The sequence below is a fragment of the Elephantulus edwardii genome, unplaced genomic scaffold (assembly GCF_000299155.1).
Source record: "Elephantulus edwardii isolate Elephantulus edwardi_28Jun2011 unplaced genomic scaffold, EleEdw1.0 scaffold00001, whole genome shotgun sequence".
Lineage (NCBI taxonomy): Eukaryota > Metazoa > Chordata > Mammalia > Macroscelidea > Macroscelididae > Elephantulus > Elephantulus edwardii.
Genome location: NW_006399751.1, coordinates 38,671,483 through 38,694,165, shown reverse-complemented (window position 1 = coordinate 38,694,165; position 22,683 = coordinate 38,671,483). Strand labels below are relative to the sequence as shown.

Genomic DNA, 22,683 nt, shown 5'->3' with positions numbered 1-22,683 from the left:
ATGCTGCCCTGGACGTGCTCACCAAGTTGTGCCAAGAAATCTGGAGAACGACCACTTGGCCAACTGACTGGAAGAGATCGATATTTGTTCCTATCCCAAAGAAAGGCGACCCAACCAAATGTGGAAACTACAGAACAATTTCACTGATTTCACATGCAAGCAAGATTTTACTGAAAATTATCCAAAAACGACTGGAACAGCACATCAACAGAGAACTACAAGAAGTCCAGACTGGTTTCAGACGGGGTCGTGGCACTAGAGATATTGTAGCTGATGTTAGATGGATCTTGGCTGAAAGCAGGGAATACCAGAGGAATGTCTATCTGTGCTTCATTGACTATGCAAAGGCATTTGACTGTGTAGATCATAACAAACTGTGGCTGACTCTGAGAAGAATGGGAATCCCAGAACACTTGATTGTTCTAATGCGAAACTTATACTTGGACCAGGAGGCAGTCGTCAGGACAGAGCAAGGGAACACTGCATGGTTCAAAATTGGGAAGGGCGTACGCCAGGGATGCATCCTATCTCCATACCTCTTCAACCTATATGCAGAACAGATTATCCGGGAGGCTGGGCTCTATGAGGAGAAATGTGGGGTCAGGATTGGTGGACGATTTATCAACAATCTGCGTTATGCGGATGACACAACCCTGCTTGCTGAAACTGAGGAGGACCTGAAGCACCTGCTGCAGAGTGTCAAGGACTGCAGCCTGCAATATGGATTGAGGCTCAATGTCAAGAAGACAAAGATTCTCAACCACTGGACCAATTGGCAGCATCAGGATGGATGGTGAAGAGATTGAGATTGTACACAGCTTTAGTTTGCTTGGCTCCATAGTCAACAGTCTTGGCACCAGCAGCCAGGAAATTAAAAGGCGCATTGCCATGGGAAAGTCTGCTGTTAGGGACCTCTCCAAAGTGCTGAAGAGCAGTGGTGTCTCTCTGGAGACTAAGGTGCGTCTGGTACAGGCCATGGTCTTCGCAATCACCTGTTATGCATCAGAGAGTTGGACAATGACCAAGGAGGATAGAAGGAGAACTGATGCCTTTGAGCTGTGGTGCTGGAGAAGAGTACTGAGAATACCATGGACTGCTAGGAAAACAAATAGATTTGTCCTGGAGAGGGTTAAACCGGGTGGCTCCTTGGAGGCAAGGATTCTGTGGCTCCGTCTAACTTACTTCGGACATGTAGTGAGGAGAGACCGGTCCTTGGAGAGGGACATCATGCTTGGGAGGGTGGAGGGACAGCGTAGGAGAGGAAGGCCCTCTATGAGGTGGATTGATTCAGTGACTGGGATAATTGGGATGGGAGTGTCAGAGACAGTGCGATTGGCACAGGACAGAGCGGAGTTTATGGCTGTTGTACATAGGGTCGCTATGAGTCGCAGGTGACTCGACGGCACATAACAACAACAACAACATTACTAGTGATGTACAATTTTACATGTAATGTCTTGCTGTTACCTAGAACTCTGACACAGTAACCTACACCTTCCTTTTCTTTTGTTTTTCTGGTGCACTATGATCCAGGGTCATCATACAAAGATGTTTTTCTGGCTTTCAAGCCCCCAAATTACAAATGTCTCCCCATCACTGTAAGATTCAATTTTAGACCAGATCTATAACTGATGCTTCTTCCTTCTCCCCCTAATGCCTAGAGCACAAATCCAGAAAAGCACGATGCTCATGAAAACCAACGGCCTAGCATCTGCTGGAGGGAACAGAATAGGTTTGTATCTTTCCAAAGGCCCCTCCTTCAGAGCTATAAAATGGACAATAACTTTGGATATGATCATAGCACACACAGGCATAATCCCCAATCCCCAATCATCCATCATGCTCTGTCTCTCTAGACTAACACAGTCTGTTTCATGTCTACCCCTAAATGAGTCATTGTTGCTGGACTAGAACATTCTTGCTAACCAGCCCTAAGACTAACCATAAAACTCATCCTTTAGTTTTGTCTCACTATTTTCACATATTCATAAGGTTCTCAATGACTCATCATTTCTTTGGTCCTTGGTTTGTTGACAAAAAGGTTACGCATTGATACTATCTGGTTGTGTCACTAGCAATTCTTTAACTGTGTAGACATGCAGACGTTGCTGTTCAGTGTTGTCTTGTTGATTCCAACTCATAGTGGCAATCTGTACAAAAACCCCACACACAGTGCCTATTCTTACACCATCCTCACAATTGCTATGTTTGAGCCTATATTGTAGTCATTATGTCCATCCACCTGCTTGACGGTCTTCATTTTCTTTCATAAACCCTCTTCTTTACCAAGTTTGCTGACCTTCTCCAGAAGCTAGTCCTTCCTAATAACATGTTCAAAATAGGCAAGTCCCAAGGAGCATTTTGGCTGCATTTCTATGAAAAATAGGCTTATTCTTCTGTCAGTCCATGATATACTCAATATTGGCCACCAACTCAATAATCTAAAATAATCAATTATTCTCCAGTCTTTCTTATTCAATGTCCAGCAGTCACATTCATATGAGGTGCCTATATACATCATGACTTAGTTCAAGCATACTTTAGTCCTCAAAATGACATCTTTATTTATATATATATATCTGACATAACTTGGAAAATTATGCAAGACTTCTGGTCATCTTTTCCACATAGTTTCACATCATTCATCAACCCCACTGGTCTAGATATTTTTTAAAATCCTCAAATATGTATATAAACACACATAGCAACATCATTTGCTTTTCTCTCATTCTGAGTGCATTAGCTTTCTCTTTCTTTATAACAGATTACCACAAATCCAGTGGCTTCACTTATCATCCACAGTTCTATGTGTCAGAAGTTCCTCTTCTCAGGATAACACAAGGTCAGAATAAAGGTTCTAAACACACCGTGGTCCTTTCTGGTGACTCTGGCAATGAGTAAATGCATTCAAGCTGTGGGCATAGTTCAGTCGCCTGAAGTTGTAGGACTGAAGTCTGTATTCCAATCAACAAATAAATATTGAAAGATTCAATATTGAATTTTTCTCCAGATTGAGATCTCATTAAATTTCTCTTCTGCTTTCAACTGAAAGAAAGACCTACTTTCAAACATTTATTTGATTATATTAAACCAGATAACCCATTTTTATTTCCTTATCTGAAAGTTAATGGATTAATAATAATAATTACAATGGAAATGTACCTTTTCAATGCAATATATTCACAGACATGACAACAGAGAATTAATGCCATAGGACACAAAGTTTGTATACAACAGTTTGATTTTGCTGTTTAAGATGAAAGAGAATGTTTTGACCATTTGAAATTATGCATATATATCATGTTGAAATGCTACTGCCTATAATCTATATTCTTGAAATTAATTGTTCTAGCACCTTTGAAATTGACAGACTTGTCAAATCAAAACAACTTTAGGATTTTCTCAGCATTTTCCTTTTATGTTCAATGGAATCATTTGTCACTGGAAGTTAAGGAGCTTTAAGTCAGTGGGAAGTTTTTTGATAAATTGATACTTTACACTTTAATAATAGCCCCGCATCATGATGGAATTTGGTCACACCAGCTTCTTGTTGTTCAGAAAGTTCTCTCATTTATTATGAGAGCTTTGACAATCCCTCCTGCCTTTAGCTGCATGACACAGCAGGTTGAAGGCAATTCTTTTCTGAATGTCTCAGTATTAAAACAGCACAGCTTTATCTACCTGTTCATTTTTTCCCTTGATTGTGGCTTTGCAAGAAAATATGGGGTTGAGGCCAATTTTCCAACAAAACATATTGTTGCTAAGATAAAATTTATACTCTATTTCCCATTTCATGCTTTTCTATAAAAATGACAACTTTTTATTTAAATGCCACATAATAGTGTAATCTTGTTGAAGACATATTTAAGAAGTGTCTACCCACGTAGTACCAACAAAGTAGAATACTCACGTGTAATGAAAACAATATGAACAGGAATGATCAAGTTCACACTCAGAGGCAGCAGTTGTGTCACATTCAGTGACTGGGGTAATGAGGGTAGGTGTGTCAGAGACAATAAGGTTGGCTTAGAATAGAGCAGGGTTCAGGGCTGTTGTACACAGGGTTACAGTGAGTCAAAAGAGACTCAATGGCACAACAACAGCAACCACCTTCAAATGATTCATCATTCATTAACTATTTATTGAGCGTTGCTACTTAGGGAACTATGGTGACCTAGTGGTAAGAAGTTGTGCTGTAATCCCAAGGCCCGTGGTTCATATTCACCAGTTGCTCCACAGGACAAGGATGGACAGTACAATTTACTGCCTTTGGAAATCTACTGGAGGGTTAGCTATGGGTTGCTTTCCACTTGACAGCAAACAACAATGCACCAGGCACTAAGCACTCTTAGCAACTCAGGTAAGACTTCTTATTAATCTACTTACACATGGTGACTGTAATGACTGAAAAGCATAGATGCCAGATCAACTGATTGGGTTCCCCAAACTGCTTATTGTGTGACTCTAGGGAATCTTTATCTGTGAAGCTATAAAGAGGGAATGCATCTATATAAAGTACTTGGCACAACATTAACACACAGCAAAAAGTAAAAACAGAGTCACATTGTTTTATATTAAAAGAACCCAAAAGCTGATTATTTTTTCATCTTGTTATGGAGCAAAGACTTGTATTTCCTTAGCTAGTGACGAAACAATGGTTTTGGAAGTGAAATCTCTATCAGTCATAATTCCTTACTATAAATATACTAGATTGTCTCATGCTGTCATGAGTGCATTGATTCTGTAAATAAAGGACACAAACTCTCAATATACATGACCAGGGAACTCTGAGAATACTGCTTTTGAGAAAGCAAGCAAGCTCTAGAGGGCTCAAAATTTAAAGATGCTCAAACTAATTTTTTTTTTACTTTTTTATTAATTGTTTATTTATTTTATTATTTTTTTTCTTTGTCCTTATGTTCTTTTGCCATATCTATGTGTACTTCCTAGATCTCTACAGATTAAGATATTCATGTTAACTAACACACACAACATATCATTTCAAAGGGTGAAAGTTTTGTCCCAATACTTGATACAGGATAAAAACTGAGCAAAGGGAATAAAGCCTTTGTCTGTGGTACACAATTTAAGGGGTGACAAAACAGTCAGTGATCAAGGTATGTAATATCTTAAACAATAAAAATGAACATAGAAATATCTCTGATGATCAAGATGTAAACAAAAACAATTCTTTTTGTTTTGCCTCAAAATACAATATGACTTGTCAAGGTACTGCCTTGATGTTACCAGCCATCTCAATTATGCTAAATACCTTTCAGAACTTAGTTATCTCGTTAAGGATACATTATTGGCATTGGTCTTTTATGTATATGTTCCCTAAAATGTAGGATAGGCTTTAACAGGATGAGCATTAAACTCACTGTTGTCCTGTCAAAATCAACTCACAGTTGGCCCTCTACTGACTTTCCCTAAACTGTAAATTACACAGGAGGTGATTACCCCTCTTTCTTTCACAGAGCCCCTGGTGGATTTGAACCTGCAGAAAGAGGTAGACTTTGGGTTGTTGGGTAGGCTTTTGAGTTACTCTGAAACTCCCCACAAACTATGTCAAGGCATAAGTTTGCAAATTCATCACTGTAGGCATAAATTTAGAAAAGGAAACCCAATTATTTTCAGACAATAGCTCAACACTGAGAATGTGTTCAAGTTAACTAACCTCTCTGAACCTATTTCCTTGTTTAAAAAAGAACAATAACATGGTCCAATGGTGATTAATTGTATAAAACATAATGCATGTGAATGATGTATGAAACATAATGTGAATGAAGAATAGTGTGAAACACAATATATACAAACTTTGTAAATAAGCCAATTTAAAAAAGAAAGACAAAAAAGAATAACATGTAACTCAGTGGGTAAAATGATCAAAAACAGTGTATGAAATAGTCTTTCAAGTAGCAGATTTTCAGTGACAGTTATTTTCCCTAATTAAATAAGAAATCACTACAATGCATAATAATGAATTAACAGAATAATAGCTCCCTGGAATTTTGTTGCCAAAGAGACTTTTAAGATCATCTGATTTATCTTTCTCACTTAATAATTAAGACTATTAATCTTTCAAAGCTGCTGTAACAAATTGCCATAAACTTAAAATACTAGAAATTCATCCTCTTATGGATCTGGAGGACAGAAGAAATCAAGATATCTGAAAGGTTCTGGAGGTTCCTGGTGTCCATTGTTTTCCTGACACAACACTCTTGCTTTAGAAGTGAATACATTAAGAATGCGTCTAATTGGTAGAAACCACTGTGTGTCTGCATTTTAAGCCTTGTCCTAAGTCCAGAAATCACTTTACAAAAAAAAAACAAAAACAACACAACTCTCTACAGGCTCTACAGGGCTGCAATTCAGTGGCATTAAGTTCGAATCCACCAGCTGCTCTGCAGAAAAGGATGGGCAATCTCTTTCTGTGCGATTAACTGCCTCTGAAAACCCTCTGGAAGGTCACCTATGAGTTAGTACCAACTAATGGCATAAAACAACAATAACATCTTGTTTCTGAGCTTCTATATTGCAAATAGGCGTACCCATACCCAACCTTCTAAGAAAAAGTTTATTATCATCCATATACAACCTTGTTGTTGTTTTGTGCTGTTGAGTCACCTGCAACTCATAGCAACCCTATATTGCTCTGAAGCCTGCCCTGTCATGAGCCAGTCTCACTGACTCAGACACACCTACCCCCACTGACCTAGTTACTATCAATCCATCTCATCTGGGTCTTCTTCTGCACTGTCCCTCCACCCTTCTGAGTATGATGTCCTTCTCCAAGGATCAGTCCCTCCTGGTCACACGCCCAAAGTATGTAAGATGGATCTTCAAAATCCTAGCCTCCAAGAAGAAACTTGGTTTCACTTTCTCTAAGACAGACCTATTTGTTTTCTTGGTGGTCCATGGTATGTTCAAGACTCTTCTCCAGCACCACAACTCAAAGGCATCAATTCATCTGTCATCTTTAGTCATTGTCCAGCTCTCTGATGTATAGCAGGTAATTGTGAAGACCATGTCCTGGCTCAGGCACACCTCAGTCTCTAGACTGACACTGTTGCTTCTCAGTACTGTGGAAAGGTCCCTGACAGAAGATTTTTCTAATGTAATCTATCTTTTGATTTCCTGGGAGCCAAGCAAGTTGTAACCGTTAACAACTCCAACCTCTTCTCTATCCATCATGGTGTTGCCATTTGGCCCAGTGGTGAGAATCTTTGTCTTCTAGATGCTGAGCTTCAATCCATATAGAAGACTACAGTCCTTGACCTTCTGCAACAAGTACTTCAGGTCCTTCTTAGTTTCAGCAAGCAAGGTCATATTATCTGCATAACATAGGTTCTTGATGAGTCATCATCCAATCTTGATGTCACATTGCTTCTCAGAAAGCCTAGCCTTCCAAATGATCTTTTTCTGCATATAAATTGAAAAGCTATGGGGACAGGATGCATCCCTGATGCATTCCCTTCCTGATTTTGAACCATGCAGTATTTCTCTGCTCTTTTCCAAGGACTGCTTCCTGGTCCCAGTATAGGTTTCGCATAAGCACAATCAAGTGTTCTGGGATTCCCAGTCTCCTCAAGGTTAACCACAATTTGTTGGAATCCACACATTCAAATGCCATTGCATAGTCAATGAAACACAGATATATATCCCTCTGATACTCTTTGCATTTTGTCAAGATCCATCTGATATTGGTGATAATGTCTCTAGTACCACGGTCTATTCTAAACCCCACTTGTATTTCTGGTAGTTCTCTGAGCCTCCTGTATCTCACTGTGTCAAAGTCTCTGCCCTTTATCTGAAAGTCAACAGACTAGTAGCTGTAGTCACATGTGAAAAATACCAGTTGCCACAGAAAGAAATATATTCACAGATATTACAACAGAGAGTTAAGGTTATGGGGGTGGAGGAGGGTGGGATTCCATGTATGACACTTACTTTGATTTCATTGTCTAAAATTAAACATAGTGACAAGTTTTGATGATCTGAAATTATGCATAGCAAGTCTCTATCTTTTCAGAAGTGTTTGACAAAAACATAAACTTGTTGCCTTGTGAGCTAGGTCAGAGTAGCTTCCCAGAGAAGCCTTTGGGTTAAGTATCAGAGCTCAAGTAGAATCTATGACAGCAGGCAGAAAGTGACAGGAGAGAGAAAGCCAGCACAATAACTTAAGTGTCAACAGTGCAGTAGGATACAGGGAGTCACTGCACCACTGGTGCCACCTCTACAGGAATTACTGCTGCCATCTGGACTGCCATCTCATGTTAGTCTCTAAAGGACCTTAGGTTCAAAGGACACATTGCATTCAATGATTCTTCTTTCTTGATAGTGCTGATCCCATTTTCTGACCATGAGCCTACTCAATTTAAGCTTGGAGGGATGACAAAACTGGCCAATCCGTTTATTAGCACCATACATATCTTATTTGCATGTTCCCACCTAAATAATCGTGATAGACGGAGAAGAGATTGAAACTGTCAACAGTTTCATCTTGCTTGGATCCACAATTAACATCCGTAGTACCAGCAGTCAGGAAATAAGGAAATATATTACACTGGGAAAAACTGCAGTTAAGGACCTCTCCAAATTATTGAGGAATAAATGATGTCAGTTTGAGGACTGAAGTACATTTGATTCAGACCATAGTTAAGCATCTGAGAGCTGGACAATGAGTAAGGATGACAGAAAAAAGAATTGATGCATTTGAGCTGTGGTGTTGGAGAAGAGCACTGAACATGCCAAAAGAACAAACAGATAAGTCTTGGAGATGATGCAGCTGAAGTGCTTTTTAGAGGCAAGAATGATGAGGCTTTGCTTCACATACTTTGGGCATGTTACTATGAGAGGCTATTCCTTGGAAAAGGACCAACAAAAAGAGGAAAACCCTTGACCAGGTGGATTGACACAGTGACTGCTGCAATGGGCAGTTGTGTATCAATAAATGAGAGGATGGCACAGGATAGAACAGGGTTCAGATCTTTTGTTCATTAGGTCACTATGAGTCATACTTGACTCGACAGCACCTAACAACAAGAACCCAAATAATGGCACTTATCAGAGAGCTGGGCAATGATTAGGAGAATTGATGTCTTTGAGCTTTGGTGCTGGAGAAGAGTATTGAATATACTATGGACTGCTAGGAGAACAAACAAGTTCGTTCTGGAGAGGGTAAAGCCAGGCTTCTGCTTGGAAGCAAGTGTTCTGAAGCTTCATCTGACATACTTTGAACATGTTACAAGGTGGTATCAGTCCTTGAAGAGGGATGTCATGCTTGGGAGGTTGGAAGGACAGTGCAGGGAGAAAGACCCTTGATGAGATGGATTGATTCAGTCAACAGGGTAATGGAGATAGGTGTGTTGGAGACAATAAGATTGACAAGGGATAGAGCAGGGTCCAACCACAACTGAATGGATTGAGAAATTATGGTACATTCACACAATGGAGTACTATGAAGCATGCAGGAGCAATGATTTTGTAAATTATTATCTAACTTGGAAGGGACTAGAGAGCATTATGCTGAGTGAACTAATTCTATCACACAAGGACAAATAATGTATAAAACCATTATTGTAGCATGAGTATAAGTATCCAAGAGGGGTGGGAAAGACTGGAAGCAGAGAGATGTGGATGCACAAGGGGCAGAGGGACTAATCATTGGGTTGTACAATTTGATGCGAGGTGGGGTGTGTGTGAGAGAAATTGAAATAATTTGTTTGAATTTGTATTCAAATTTTGTAAATACACTAGTAGAAAAGAAAAAGAGATTAAGAGATTCTTCATTTAATTACATCTGAAAAGTCTATTTTTCTATGTAACATAACACATTTACATGTTCTGGGATTAGGTGAGGTTGTTCCATTCTGTTTTACATAAAGTCTTCTGTTTTCAAACAGAACATTTTATCTCTCCATACTAATGAGGTTCCAGGCTGATTTGTATGTGCAAAGACTTATTTAAACAAAGATTCTCACCCTGTAGCTGTTCTTGGATTTCCAGCTTTCCTTTCTCGTCTCCCTCTAGTCACATCAAATTTTAAAAATACAGGATAAAGATTAAATGTGTAAAAAAAATTAAGTTTTACACTGAAATATATCCTTTTCTTTCAATTCACAGAAGACTAAAGTGGTTAGAGTTTAGCTTTTAAATAAAAGTTATTTTTACTACTTCCTGTTAAATGTGTAAACTATCTCTTTTCAGTCAGTTGTGATTTTCTGGTGATTGTACTTGTTAGGTGTTCTTGAGTCTACTACAACTCCCCCAAACCCCATAATCAACAGATCTGAACCTTGTCTGATCTGGTGCCATTCTCGTCATCTTTGATATGTTTGGTCCTATTATTACAGTCATTATTTCAATCTATCTTGTTCTCCTTTTCTGACCCCTTCATCATTCCAGAATGAAGTTCTTCTAACATGAAGTTTCACCATCCTTTAAGGAAGTCCCTGTTGCACTCCCTCCGAGGCAGACATGCTTGTTATTTTGGCATTCCATATTTCACACTAGTCTCAACACCATTATTCAATTTGTAAAAAAAAAAAAGAAGAAGAAGAAGAATACTTTACACATCTACACATTGTAGAAATTTGATCCTAATTTTGGTCTATTAAGCAGGAAAAGTGAGGGAATGAAATTTCCAAATCAGCTAGATTTATACCCAGGAGAAAACTATACCTATATGTATACTTATACCTAGGAGAACGTGACCAAATGTATTAAAGTAATTAAAAATCCTATTAGTAGTAAAGTGCAGTGAGGATTTGATGAGATATGGTGGTAATTCATTGATCTATTGTAATTTGACACTGCTGTGTCAAAGCCTTAATGGTTGGCTACTCAGTGCGGACAGAGTGGGGTGGAGTGCCCCATGAAAACAAGCTTGGAAGGAGGAGTGGCATCCACTTCCATAACAGCTTGCCTCCGAAAAACCCTATGAACCTGGAGAGAGGATGAAAGGCACCCAAGCTTTGAGGACTCTCCTTCATAGGGTCACTATGAGTTGCCTGTGACTTGATGGCACTTAACAACAACAACGTTGTAATTAATATTGGAAAACATGAAAAGCAATGTAAAGTCTATTAGCATGTCCATAAATGTTTCTATCTATCTATCTATCTATCTATCTATCTATCTATCTATCTATCTATCTTTCTTCTTCTTCTTCTTCATCATTATTATTATTATTATTATTATTATTATTATTATTATTATTATCTATCTATCTAGCGCTCTAGTGGCATAGTGGCAAGAAGCTGTGCTGCAATCTCAAAAGTATCAGGTGGGAGGTGACCAGCTGCTCTGTGTGAGAAGGATATCTCCTCCCATGCAATTAACTGCCTCTGAAAACCTGCCAAATGATCAGCTCTGTGTCAGTTCTGACTCGACAGTACACAACAACCACAATTATATGTATGTACAAATAGGTCTGTCTTGGAGTGTGTGAAACCAAGTTTCTCCTTGGAGGCTAGGATTTTGAAGTTCTGTCTCATACACTTTGGGCATGTGGCCAAGAGGGACTTGGTCCTTAGAGACGACATCATGCGTGGAAGGGTTGAGGGACAGCTCAGGAGAGGAAGACCTTGATGAGATGAATTGATACAGTAACTGGGCCGGCTTACTTACAAAGTTCATATGCACTGTTTTTCAATACTGGATCTTTCCCATTTCCTTAGCTCACCCCGCCTTCCATCCATCAAATTGTCTCACCCTAAGATTACGCCCTCTATCCATTCTCACTCCTGTGCTCCTATCCTCTCTCCCTCAGATCCTCATACATGTTTTAATAGTTATCTATTTATAAAAAAATGGTGTTCCACGGTATTTGTCCTTATGGGACTGAGTTAGTTCACTTAGCATAAAGCTCTCCAGTCCTTCCTAAGTTAGGTCCTGCTCCTAACTTGCTGCATAGTATTCCACTGTGTGAATGTATGATAATTTCTCAATCCACTCGATTATGGTTGGATATTTGGGCTGTTTCCATGTTCTTGTTATGGTGAATAATGCTGTTACTAATGTTGGTGTGTAATTCTTTTTTTATACAGTGACTCTGTGCATCCTTTCCATCTTCTTTTGATGCTTCTGCATTATTCAATACTTTGTCCCTATAGTCCTTCCACACTGCTTGAATTTGTTCTTCAATTCTTTCACCTTTCAAATGTGAAGTGTGTGTGTTCTCTTTTGTTTTCCCTTTTTTAATTCAAGCCTGAACACTCTGGAAAAAGAGAGAGTTCAGGTTAAAGCATTGTTATCATTGTTATTTACTGTCAAATCAGAACTAATCCAAGCTAATTTTCTAGCAGGTTTTCAGAGGCAGTAAATTGAACAGAGAAGAGTGCCCACCTAGTCCGTGGAGCAACTGTGGATTAGAAATCTCATCCTTCGGCTTAGCAGTGTAGCTCTCTATACTACACCATGCCACCAGCACTCCCTAGGAATGGAAAAGATTGTGAAAATAGGGCACACACAAAGATGTCTTGGGGTCAGGCAGCAAACTATAACAATTTGATCGAGGGGAAGTGAATTTTCATCCTGCCTCTGCACAGTTTATATAGTCCTGGTCAGGTTTGAGAAGGCTACCAGTAAATCAAAGACCGTTCCAGGTGAAATGTGACACAGCACTGGTGGAAGTTCATGTATATCTATGAGAAGTCTATAGTTGGTATTGAAAGCCATACCCAGCAGATGCTACTCTGACATATGCAGAGGTGAGGAATTGTGGGTGAATGCTTGGAGTAAAAGATTTGGAGGAGGAGGAAGAGGAGGAGGAGTAGGAGGAGGAGGTGGAGGTGGAGGAGAAGAAGAAGGGGGTTTAAAAAAAATCATTTTTTTATATCTCAGTAAATATGCTGAACAATGGAATTTGCAAGAGACTAATTAGGAATGTACTTGCACTATCACTAATGCCACTTTTAATGTGCCTTTACTTATAGCCTGAATGCCTCTTAGTTACAGTTAGTTGTACTCTGCTTCCAAGGTTGCTATGAGTTAGAACTGACAGTATACAACATCTGTAGAAAAACTCCATCATTACATAGGCAAACCTTACTGTCAAGGATGTCTCTGAAGAAGTACATAAACTATGGAGAGGAATGAATAAAAGTATTTTCAGTTCCTAAATAGGTTTGTATTAGTTTCATCGAGACCAAAAGAAGGAGATTAGCTCTGACTAGGGACTTAGTCACTTAATAGAATAAGTAGAAATTATATGTCAGCAAAAAAGGACAAAATTAATCTTCAAGGAGTATCTTTAAAAATCAGCAAGTTCCAAGCCAGTTCATAAAAATTGAAACTGAAAGCTTGCTTCATGTAGTCAGAGAGATACTCTTTTAAAGGTTAACCTATTTTACTTCTTCTAATCCTAGAGAACTAAGGTGTGTCTGATGGATATTTTCTGTAGCAAAGATGTTAAGTAATGAAAGGTTAAAGGAAAGATTTATGACATGTTGAGCATTGGCTGTGATTTGTAGACCTGTAATCTATTTCACTGCCATTTCCGTGACCACTGGACAAGTACATGCTAGAGTCACTCGTCTATTCCTTTAACTTTCAATAAATGATTTAAGGATTTCACATCTACAGGAGAAAAACTACTGAAAAATCCAGTAAAGATTTTCTGGAAAACATGTACAATGCACATTAATTTAAAGGTCATAAATAGAAGGACAGAGAGGATTATCTCATAATGTCAAAGTTCGAATAAGGCACTGTTTAAATGTCTCTTTAAAGAAAACCTGACCTTTCTCTTCCTCCTCTCTTTTATTACCAGAAAGTTTACCAAGGGCAGTCTGGGCCTTGGATCATTTAGTTTTGACAGGGAAATTCTATCATCATTAAAAATCATCAAGACACCAAAGTTTTAACTCAGCCCTGGTCATGCAAACACACTCAGCTACAAAAACACAGATTAATATTGAAGCATTAGGGTTTCAAAAATTGCGGTACAACTATTTCCCCTGATATACAAGAAAAATAACTTACATAAGGTCACGGATAGCTAATCAGCTAGGGGGAATATATATATATATATGTTGTTGATCATTACCTTTGAGTCAAGCGTCAAGCACAACTCATAGCAACCCTATGAACAAAAGGCCTGAAGCTTTTCTATACCAACATTTATCAAAGTTTATAGAGTTTCAGGAGGTATGTTGTTTAGGAAGTGGATGCCACTCCTGCTTCCAAATATATATTGTTGCTGTTGTTAAGTGCCATTGAGTTGCAGGTGACTCATAGCGACCCTATGAACAAAATTCTGGACACTTCCTGTATAACTTTTGTCCTTTCTCAAGGCTCATAGGGTTTCCAGAGGCAAGATATTGTGGAAGTGGATGCCACTCCTGCTTCTAAGCTTGTTTTAATCGCAGAGCTTCACCAAACACTGTCCACTATGGGTAACCATTCTCGCATTTGACTCATCAGTGTAACAGTGTTTAGCTTCACAGCAACTACGAGTTAGCTCTGTACAGCAAGTAGACATACCAGGGTTACACGACCTAGAAGAATGTTTCACCAAAAACAATTAAAGACAGGCCTGAGGGCCTCGGAGTAGAGTCTCCCACCTTTGCCTTGGGAGCATGGTTTTCTGTCCACTAAGCCAACTGCTCACTCTTTCTCTTTCTCTATACTGTTGTTGGTGGTAGTGTTGTAAAGTGCCATCAAGTCACAGGCGACTCATAGCAACCCTAAGAACGAAGTCCTGGACACTTCCTGTATAACTTTCGTCCTTTCTCCAGATTCATTTTGTAGCATTATATTTAGGAAGAGAGCTGAGCAAATCACTCTGTCCATGTCTCAATTTTGTTTTTTAGGTATAGGCTGTGTTGTTGTTGTGTACCATTGAATCAGAACCAACCCACCACTGACCCTCCAGCGGGCTTTCAGAGGCAGTTAATCGCATGGAGAAGATTGCCCATCCTTCTCTCACAGAGCAGCTGGTATATTCGAATCATGTGCCTTCGGGATTGCAGTAAGGCTTCTTGCCACTAGACCACCAGAGCTAAGTAACTAACTAATATTAAATATAATTGTTAGGTGATATTGTGTGTCCTGTGACTTATAGGGACTCTATGAACAACAGATTGAAACTTTGCCCTTTCCTATGCCATTCTCACAATTTCTGCCGCGTTCAAGCCCATTGTTACAGTGCTGTGTCAAGCCATCCCATTGAAGGCCTTCCTCTCTTTTGTTGACTCTCTCCTTTCCCCATTAGTTCTTTTTCTAAGGACTGGCCCCTTCTGACAACATGCCCACAGTATACAAGACAACGTTTCTCTCCCCTTAAGAAGCACCTTCAAGTTTGCTCTTCCTCCAAGACAGATTGGTTTGTTTGCCCATAAACACATTTTAATAAAATGGAAAACAATTTCTTTTTCTCATTTCCTCTCTTCTTTTGTTAACTGTTAATTGGGAAAGTTTACAAAGCACATCAATTTCCAATTAACAATTCATAAGCATTTTGGGTAAGAGTTTTGCAGAACATATTGGTTTTCCATTCAACAATTTGTACATATTTTGGTTTGTGACAATCCCCACAATGTAACAACATACATCCTGCTTCTTCCATTTATTTTTGTTTCCTACCCTTTCCTGTCTTCTGAACTTTGTTCTTGGGTAAATGCTATTCTTTTGATTTTGAATGAGTGATTGGAGTATGTATCTCCTTAGTGTGGTTCTGGTGGCTTAGTGTTAAGGGTTTATGTTGCCAACCCCAAAGTGCACAGTTTTAAAACCCACAAACCCCTTCTTGCAAGAAGGATGTGCAATCAATTCCCACGTGATTTACTGCCTCTGAGAACCCCCTGAAAGGTCAATTATGAGTCAGTTCTGACTTGATGGTATTTAACATGATGGTGTTGCGGTTCTCTTTCTAGACCTATCCAATGCCATGCTAACAATAACAGTGATGAAATTAGTTTATTTCCAGACCTAAAGGGTGATTAAAAGTCAGAGTCTCAGGAGTTCCCCCAGTGTCTATCCAATCAACAAGCCTCAAGTTGAAAATCACTTCTAAAGGCCTCTATTCCCTCCATTTTAAAGTATACTCATGGAGAAATTTACCCTTTCCTTGTGACACAAATGCTCTAAGTTTTGGCAAATGCATATGGTTCTATAATCTCTACCACAATCAGGAATATAGAGAGCAGTACAATTACACTCCAAAATCCCCCTGTACCTCTTTGTAATCAGTTCTTTCCATCTCCAGTCCCTTATAACTACTCATCTGTTTTCTGTTCCTAAAGTTTTGCCATCACAAGAATATCCTATAAATGAAGTTATATAGTATATAGAAAAGTTCTTTTCTACATGTCATAAATTTGATTAAAAAAAATAAAGTGCCCATTTTCGTTTATACATAAAATAAAATTAGCTTGCATATTACATCTTGATTCAGGTAAAATCTAGAAAACTTTTGAATAGATAACTCTTTAAGATTGCACTTTCCACAAAGTATTTAATTTCTTCATAGGGATGTGGAGAATTTAACCTTTACTAAATATGCCAAATTGATTATAAAAATGATTATAAAGATTTAGGGAGGGAAAGGGGATCCAATAGATATCCCCTATAAAAGAACAACAGCCAGGTTTGAAATTGTGGGTAATGATGGAATCAAATTTAGAGGTTGGGGAAGTTTTATCTATGGGATCTTGCCCTACGATATGGCTATTACTTACTGGCTGCAGAATCATGAACTTAAAACTTGCTGAACCTTGATTTTCTCCTCTGTCATACAGGGTGTAAAGACACCAACATAATATGAATGAAATGTACATGAAGCATTTAGCACAGTACCTGCCACACTTGGCCTTCAATGAATGCAAACTGCTCATGTCTTTGGAAATTAGCGTTAGCATCTTCACCACTGTCAGCACCATTAGGGTGTCTCAGATATTTCACTCATCTTTCTCCATATCTCTACATTTTGAGAAATATAATTTCATAATAGCCAGACCTTGTTGTACCTGGGCAGTGCAAAGCTAATAGAAATTTGCTGAGAATTCCCAAGCTTCACTTTTACCATTATATAGTCTCAAACGCACCAACTGGGACAGAAATTAAATTTCTAGAAACTCATACTTTTTCACAAGGGGACTTTATTGACCAAAGATCAAACCAAAACAAAAGAGAAAAGGAGAAAGGAAGGGCCAAAGTGAGATAGAAAGTTAGGTGAGGTGCTGAGTCAGGAAATAGCAAAAATTTCCTTTATTAGCAACTTCAGGCCCGTGTCTAGTATAAAGAGACATTAAACTTGTTGACTAAAAGAACAACAGGTTTCACTCATTATTCCGCATTAACTTGCATAAGAGACTTGCTACAATGTCTAGAAATCATCAGTATATTCTAAGATTTTAAAAGCATTAAAAAGTTTAGGGAAATAAGGGACTAAAAGTAAAGAGCAACATCTTAATCATATGAGACTAGTCAAATTTGGTCTTAAAAATTGATCCTAAGCTATATATAAAGGATTCCTGACGGCAGAGAGTATTACATGTATGGCTGCTAACGAAAAGGTAGGCAGTTCAAACACTCTGCATAAGAAAGACAAGCAGTCTCCTGAAAAGATTTACCACCTCAGAAACCTATTGGAGAGTTGTCATGAGTTGGAACCAACTCAATGGTAGTGGTTTTCATTTTTATTTTATTTTCTGTATGTTTAGTAATTTTATATTATGTTGTTAGATGCTGTCAAGTCAAGAATGACTTATGAACCTTATGAACAAACCCTGTCCTCTCCTGTGTCATCCTTATAATCTCTCACACACTCAAGTCCATTGCTGCAGTCACTGTGTCCGTCCACGTGGTTGAAGGTCTTCCTCTCTCACTGTCCCTCTTCCTTCTCAGGCATGACGCTCCTGTCTGAGGAATAGCCTCTCCTTGCAACATGCCCACAGTATGTATGATGAAGCTTTGCTCTCCTTGCCTTCAAGGAGCACTCTGGTTACACCTTCTCCAAGACATATATATGTGTTTGTTCTTTGGTCAGTCTAATGAATATTTCACACTCTTCTCCAATACTATCATTCAAAGGCATCAATTTTTCTTCTGTCATCCTTATTCATTGTCCAGCTCTCAGCAGGACAGCAAGTGACTGAAAGGGCCATGGCCTGAATCAGGTGCACCTTATACTAGAGTTTATACTTAAATTACAAAATATAGCAGAGTGATAGTATTTGGTTGCATTTGCTCACGTCTTCAAAGAATTCTGCAATACTGCTAACACCAAGGGTAAAAGAGAATCCAAAAATCAAACAGAAACCCCAACGCCCTACCTGTTCTCAGCATCAGCACTGCACTTTGGGGACATCAATTCAAAAGATTTGGTAAACTTCACCACCTGCCATACAGAAAGACAATAAATTCAGGTCAATTACAGCTGCTTTCCCACAGTTCTAAAGCACTGCAATAAATATCACTTACTTTATAATGATAATTATGAAAACTGGAGATTAAAGAGAAGTTTTAAGTGAAGAAATATCAAGAGATTAAAGAAGTAGAAAGTTTTCTATTTTGTGGGTTTTTTTCTTACACAGACTATTTTAATACATTTTCTAAATACACTTTCCCCCTTTGTTCAGAATGAAGTATACTATTCTGTCATGCTCAAAGGGATATCTCACTGTACTCAAATTCTTTTTAACTGACATTTTACTAACCCAATCACCTTCTGTTATGAATTTAATTGTGTTCCCCGCCCCCACCGCAAATATATGTTGAAGTCATAATACCTATACCAATGATGTGACATTGTTTAACTATTGGTTCTGTCTTTGAAGTTGCTGTGTTGTTATAGGCCATTAAGTTGGAATCACAGATGACCCTCTAGTGGGTTTTCAGAGGTTGTAAAACCACAGAAAGAGATTACTATCTTTCTTCCCATGAAGCAGATGGTGGATTCCAGCTGGTGGATTTGAACCACCTGCCTATGTGTTGGTAACACAACTCCATAATTCTAGGCTATTAGAGCTCCCTGTCTTTGTTGTAGTGATCAGGTAATGATATAGTGCCAGATACTAATCTCTTCAGAGTATGGTTTTTATATGTGAAGAAAATGTTACACAGAGGGATGATACCACGTGAAGAGCTATAGTTATAGATGATATAGATATAGATGACATAGATGATATAGAGATAGAGAGATAGATATAGCCAAGACATGCCTGGAGCTATTAGAAGCTGGAAGAGAGGATGGAGGAACTGAGGATCTTGCCTAAGAATGGATGGATAGAGTGTACATGGCCTTGCCAATGCTCTGAAGTAGACATCTAGCATTCAGGACTGTGATATAATACGTTTATGTTATTTAAAGTCATCCACTTTGTAGTATTTGGTTATGGAAGTCCCAAAGTAACCAAGACAGTATCCCTGGGGATCCAGTGGAGACAAAATGCTCCTCAAAAAAGGCTATCTTTCTTTAGTTACAGACTCTTGAAGTTAACTTATCTGACTCATCATTGCTCTCAGGTGAATTTGTTGTCCAAACAGAACCAGGGAACACTATATGGTTTAAAATCAGGAAAAGTGTGTATCAGGTTTATATCCTTTCTCCACACCTGTTCAATCTGTATGCTGAACAAATCATTTGAGGAGTTGGACTTTATGAAGATCAGAGAAAGACTCATCAACAACCTGCATTACGCAGATGACATAACTGCTTGCAGAAAATGAAGAGGACTTGAAGCACTTGCTGCAGAAGATCAAAGACTGCAGCCCTCAATATTAATTCCATCTCAACAACAAGAAAACAAAAATCCTTGCCACTAAACCAATAGGCAATGTCAGGAAAGATGGAAAAAAGATTGAAGTTGTCAATGGTTTACTTGGATTCATAAGCAAACATGTATGGTAAAGCAGTCAAGAACAACCAGTAGGTGGGAAAAACAAGTCTAAAGACATGTTGCATTGGAAAAAATTCCATTTCTAGCTGTCTTTTGCCTGGATATTCTGTTTGATAGAAAAACACATCCCTATGATGAAAGGAATACTTCTGACTGTCATTGGATGCTTCTAAGATTGACGTTTTGATTTTCTTTAGTCAGATGCTGTCATGCTTCAAAAGCCTTTTAAATTAAGCACTTACAGGGAATTGATGGACACCTGAGACAACAATTTGAAAACTAGGAGTAGATTAAATATTAAAAGTACTTTATCAGTGAAGTAATGAGCCTAAACTAGAAAAATGCAACATTAAGATAAAGAAAAAGAAACATCTCTCACAAAAAAGCTCTAACTAGCTAATTGCAATTGTAAATACCTTTGGCAATCATAGATATTTCATCATATTCTAATGTGAACTAAGACTCACTCATTGTGGCAAATTTTATTTTGCAAAGATAGTCACAATGATATCTCCAGGCTCACATTTTTCTCTACAGGGCCATCCTACCACTCTGTCACCACGAGGAACACCACTCTCCAGTCTTGGTGTGATTCTGATTGCTGCAGCTAGAACAGAGGGAAGAGCTGCTTGGTGCTTTTTGAGGCTGTAATGAAAGGTGATGCCATTTCTGTCTTGTCTATTGGAATACAGGAAGTCCTCAGGCAACAAGAGATCACTCCCAGATGTGTCTTTACACATTTGTAGACAAGGTGGAACAAGTGCATACTGTTAACTAGCTTTGCTTCAATGTAAGAATAGGTTCAAAGTCCTCCCAGTTATTTAAAAGCTACATATGCAACAACAAAGGTGATTGTGATGAATAATTTGTTTCTAGTGGTTCAATTGTTTGAAAATGAGGGCAAATTTACGTAACATTTAAGGGTAAGGATGAACTGTCTTCAGAACATTCAGGAGTCAAAGCTCCTAAATAAGGCTACTATAGATATCCTGGTCCCACTCTTAAAGTCATTCCCATCCAGATGTCCAGCTAAGGTTTGAATAAATAAACCTTCAGATGAAGGTTTATCTCCACTCCCCTGGCACCAAGCTGCCCTAATCTTCAATTTCCTCATCAAGGTCCCAAATATCCTTGAGAGATACAAGATATCCCCTGTAAACTCTCTCCAGATTCCTGATACAAGGCTCTGTAAGAAATAATATGATTGAAGGCTCTACATTTTAAGCTTATTTGTTACATAGTGAAAGCCACTGGAATATCTATCTCAAAGACTTAAACAGAAACCAAATATTTAGAATCTTAATCCAGCTAAAATGTGTTTAGGTCTTCCAAGGTCAGCAAGCTCCAAAGTGACTATGTGTAATCACCAAATAATAAATCTCTCAAACTATTCCCTAAAAAAGTATTAAACCAATGTTGTTGTGTACTATAGAGTCAGAAATGAACCATAGCTGGCCCTCCAGTGGGTTTTCAGAGGCAGTGAATTGCACGGGAGGATATTGCCCATCGTTTTCCAGGGAAATGGCTGGTGGCTTTGAACCATGTGCCTTCGGGATTGCAACTCTGCTTCTTGCCACTAGGCCACCATAGCCAATAATACAATAGAAAGTAGAAACATTATAAATATACTTGCAAATTGGGATCATAAATAGCTTCAAATGAAACATTTATCTTTGTATTAATAAAAGTATATGTTGTTTTATGAATGTAGTGTTATTTTAGTGTTGCATAAAATAAATGAACTTACTAATATACTATTAACACTTTGCCGCGCACTTTTTAAATTGATGACCGTGTTTAGAAATACATTTGCCGTCATTTGTGGCAACATGTTAATTGCTTCTACACTTAGAAATCAAGTCACATATTTGCTTTCTTCATCTTACAGATGAAATAAAATTCACTAGTATGGATACTTTGACTTTTTACTCGATTAGGATATTTTATAACTACATTAAGAGTAGATGCTAACTTCTGAAGACTGTTGGTAATACAAATGAGTTTTGTCCTGGAGAAATGCAAATTTTATTTAAACAGACAAAAGCACAGAGATTCATAAGGATGGGGCCAGACCAGGCAGAAAAAGCCAGTGCAATTGTTACACTGTTTGTTAGGTGCCATCCATCCTTAAGCTGACCCTCCAGTGGGTTTTCAGGGGTTGTACATTGCATAGCAGGACATCATTCATTTTCCTCCTGTGGAGCAGCTGATAGATTTGAACTACTTGCCTTTGGGTTGGCAGCACAGCTCCTTACAACTAGACCACAAGAACTCTCTATACTATAAGTTTGTTGTTGTTGTTGTTATGTGCCATCGAGTCGTTTACGACTCATAGCAACCCTATGTACAACAGCCCTAAACCCTGCTCTATCCTGTGCCAATCGCACTGCCTCTAACACACCCATTCCGATTACCCCAGTCACTGAATCAATCCACCTCATAGAGGGTCTTCCCCTCCTGTGCTGGCCCTCCACCCTCCCAAGCATGATGTCTCTCTCCAAGGATCTGTCCCTCCTTAGAACATGTCCAAAGTATGTCAGATGAAGCCCCAGAATCCTTGACTCCAAGAAGCAGCCCAGTTTAACCCTCTCCTGGATGAATCTGTTTGTTTCCTTGGCAGTCCATGGTATATTCAATACTCTTCTCCAGCAACACAGCTCAAAGGCATCAATTCTTCTTCTATCTTCCCTAGTCATTGTCCAACTCTCTGATGCATAACAAGTGATTGCAAAGACCATAGCCTGTATCAGATGCACCTTAATCTCCAGAGTGACACCATTACTCTTCAGTACTCTGGAGAGGTCCCTAACAGCAGACTTTCCCATCACACTATGTTGGG

General features: G+C 38.7%; 1 protein-coding gene across 1 annotated transcript in view; it reads right to left on the bottom strand.

The window, feature by feature from the left end:
* The window catches only part of PDE11A (phosphodiesterase 11A), a 565,819-nt gene that overhangs the window by 281,396 nt on the left and 261,740 nt on the right, over positions 1–22,683 (bottom strand). Inside the window, exon 5 of the mRNA XM_006878796.1 lies at positions 18,279–18,343. Within this exon, the coding sequence (XP_006878858.1) occupies positions 18,279–18,343 (65 nt within the window). The remainder of the gene's footprint in view (positions 1–18,278; positions 18,344–22,683) is intronic.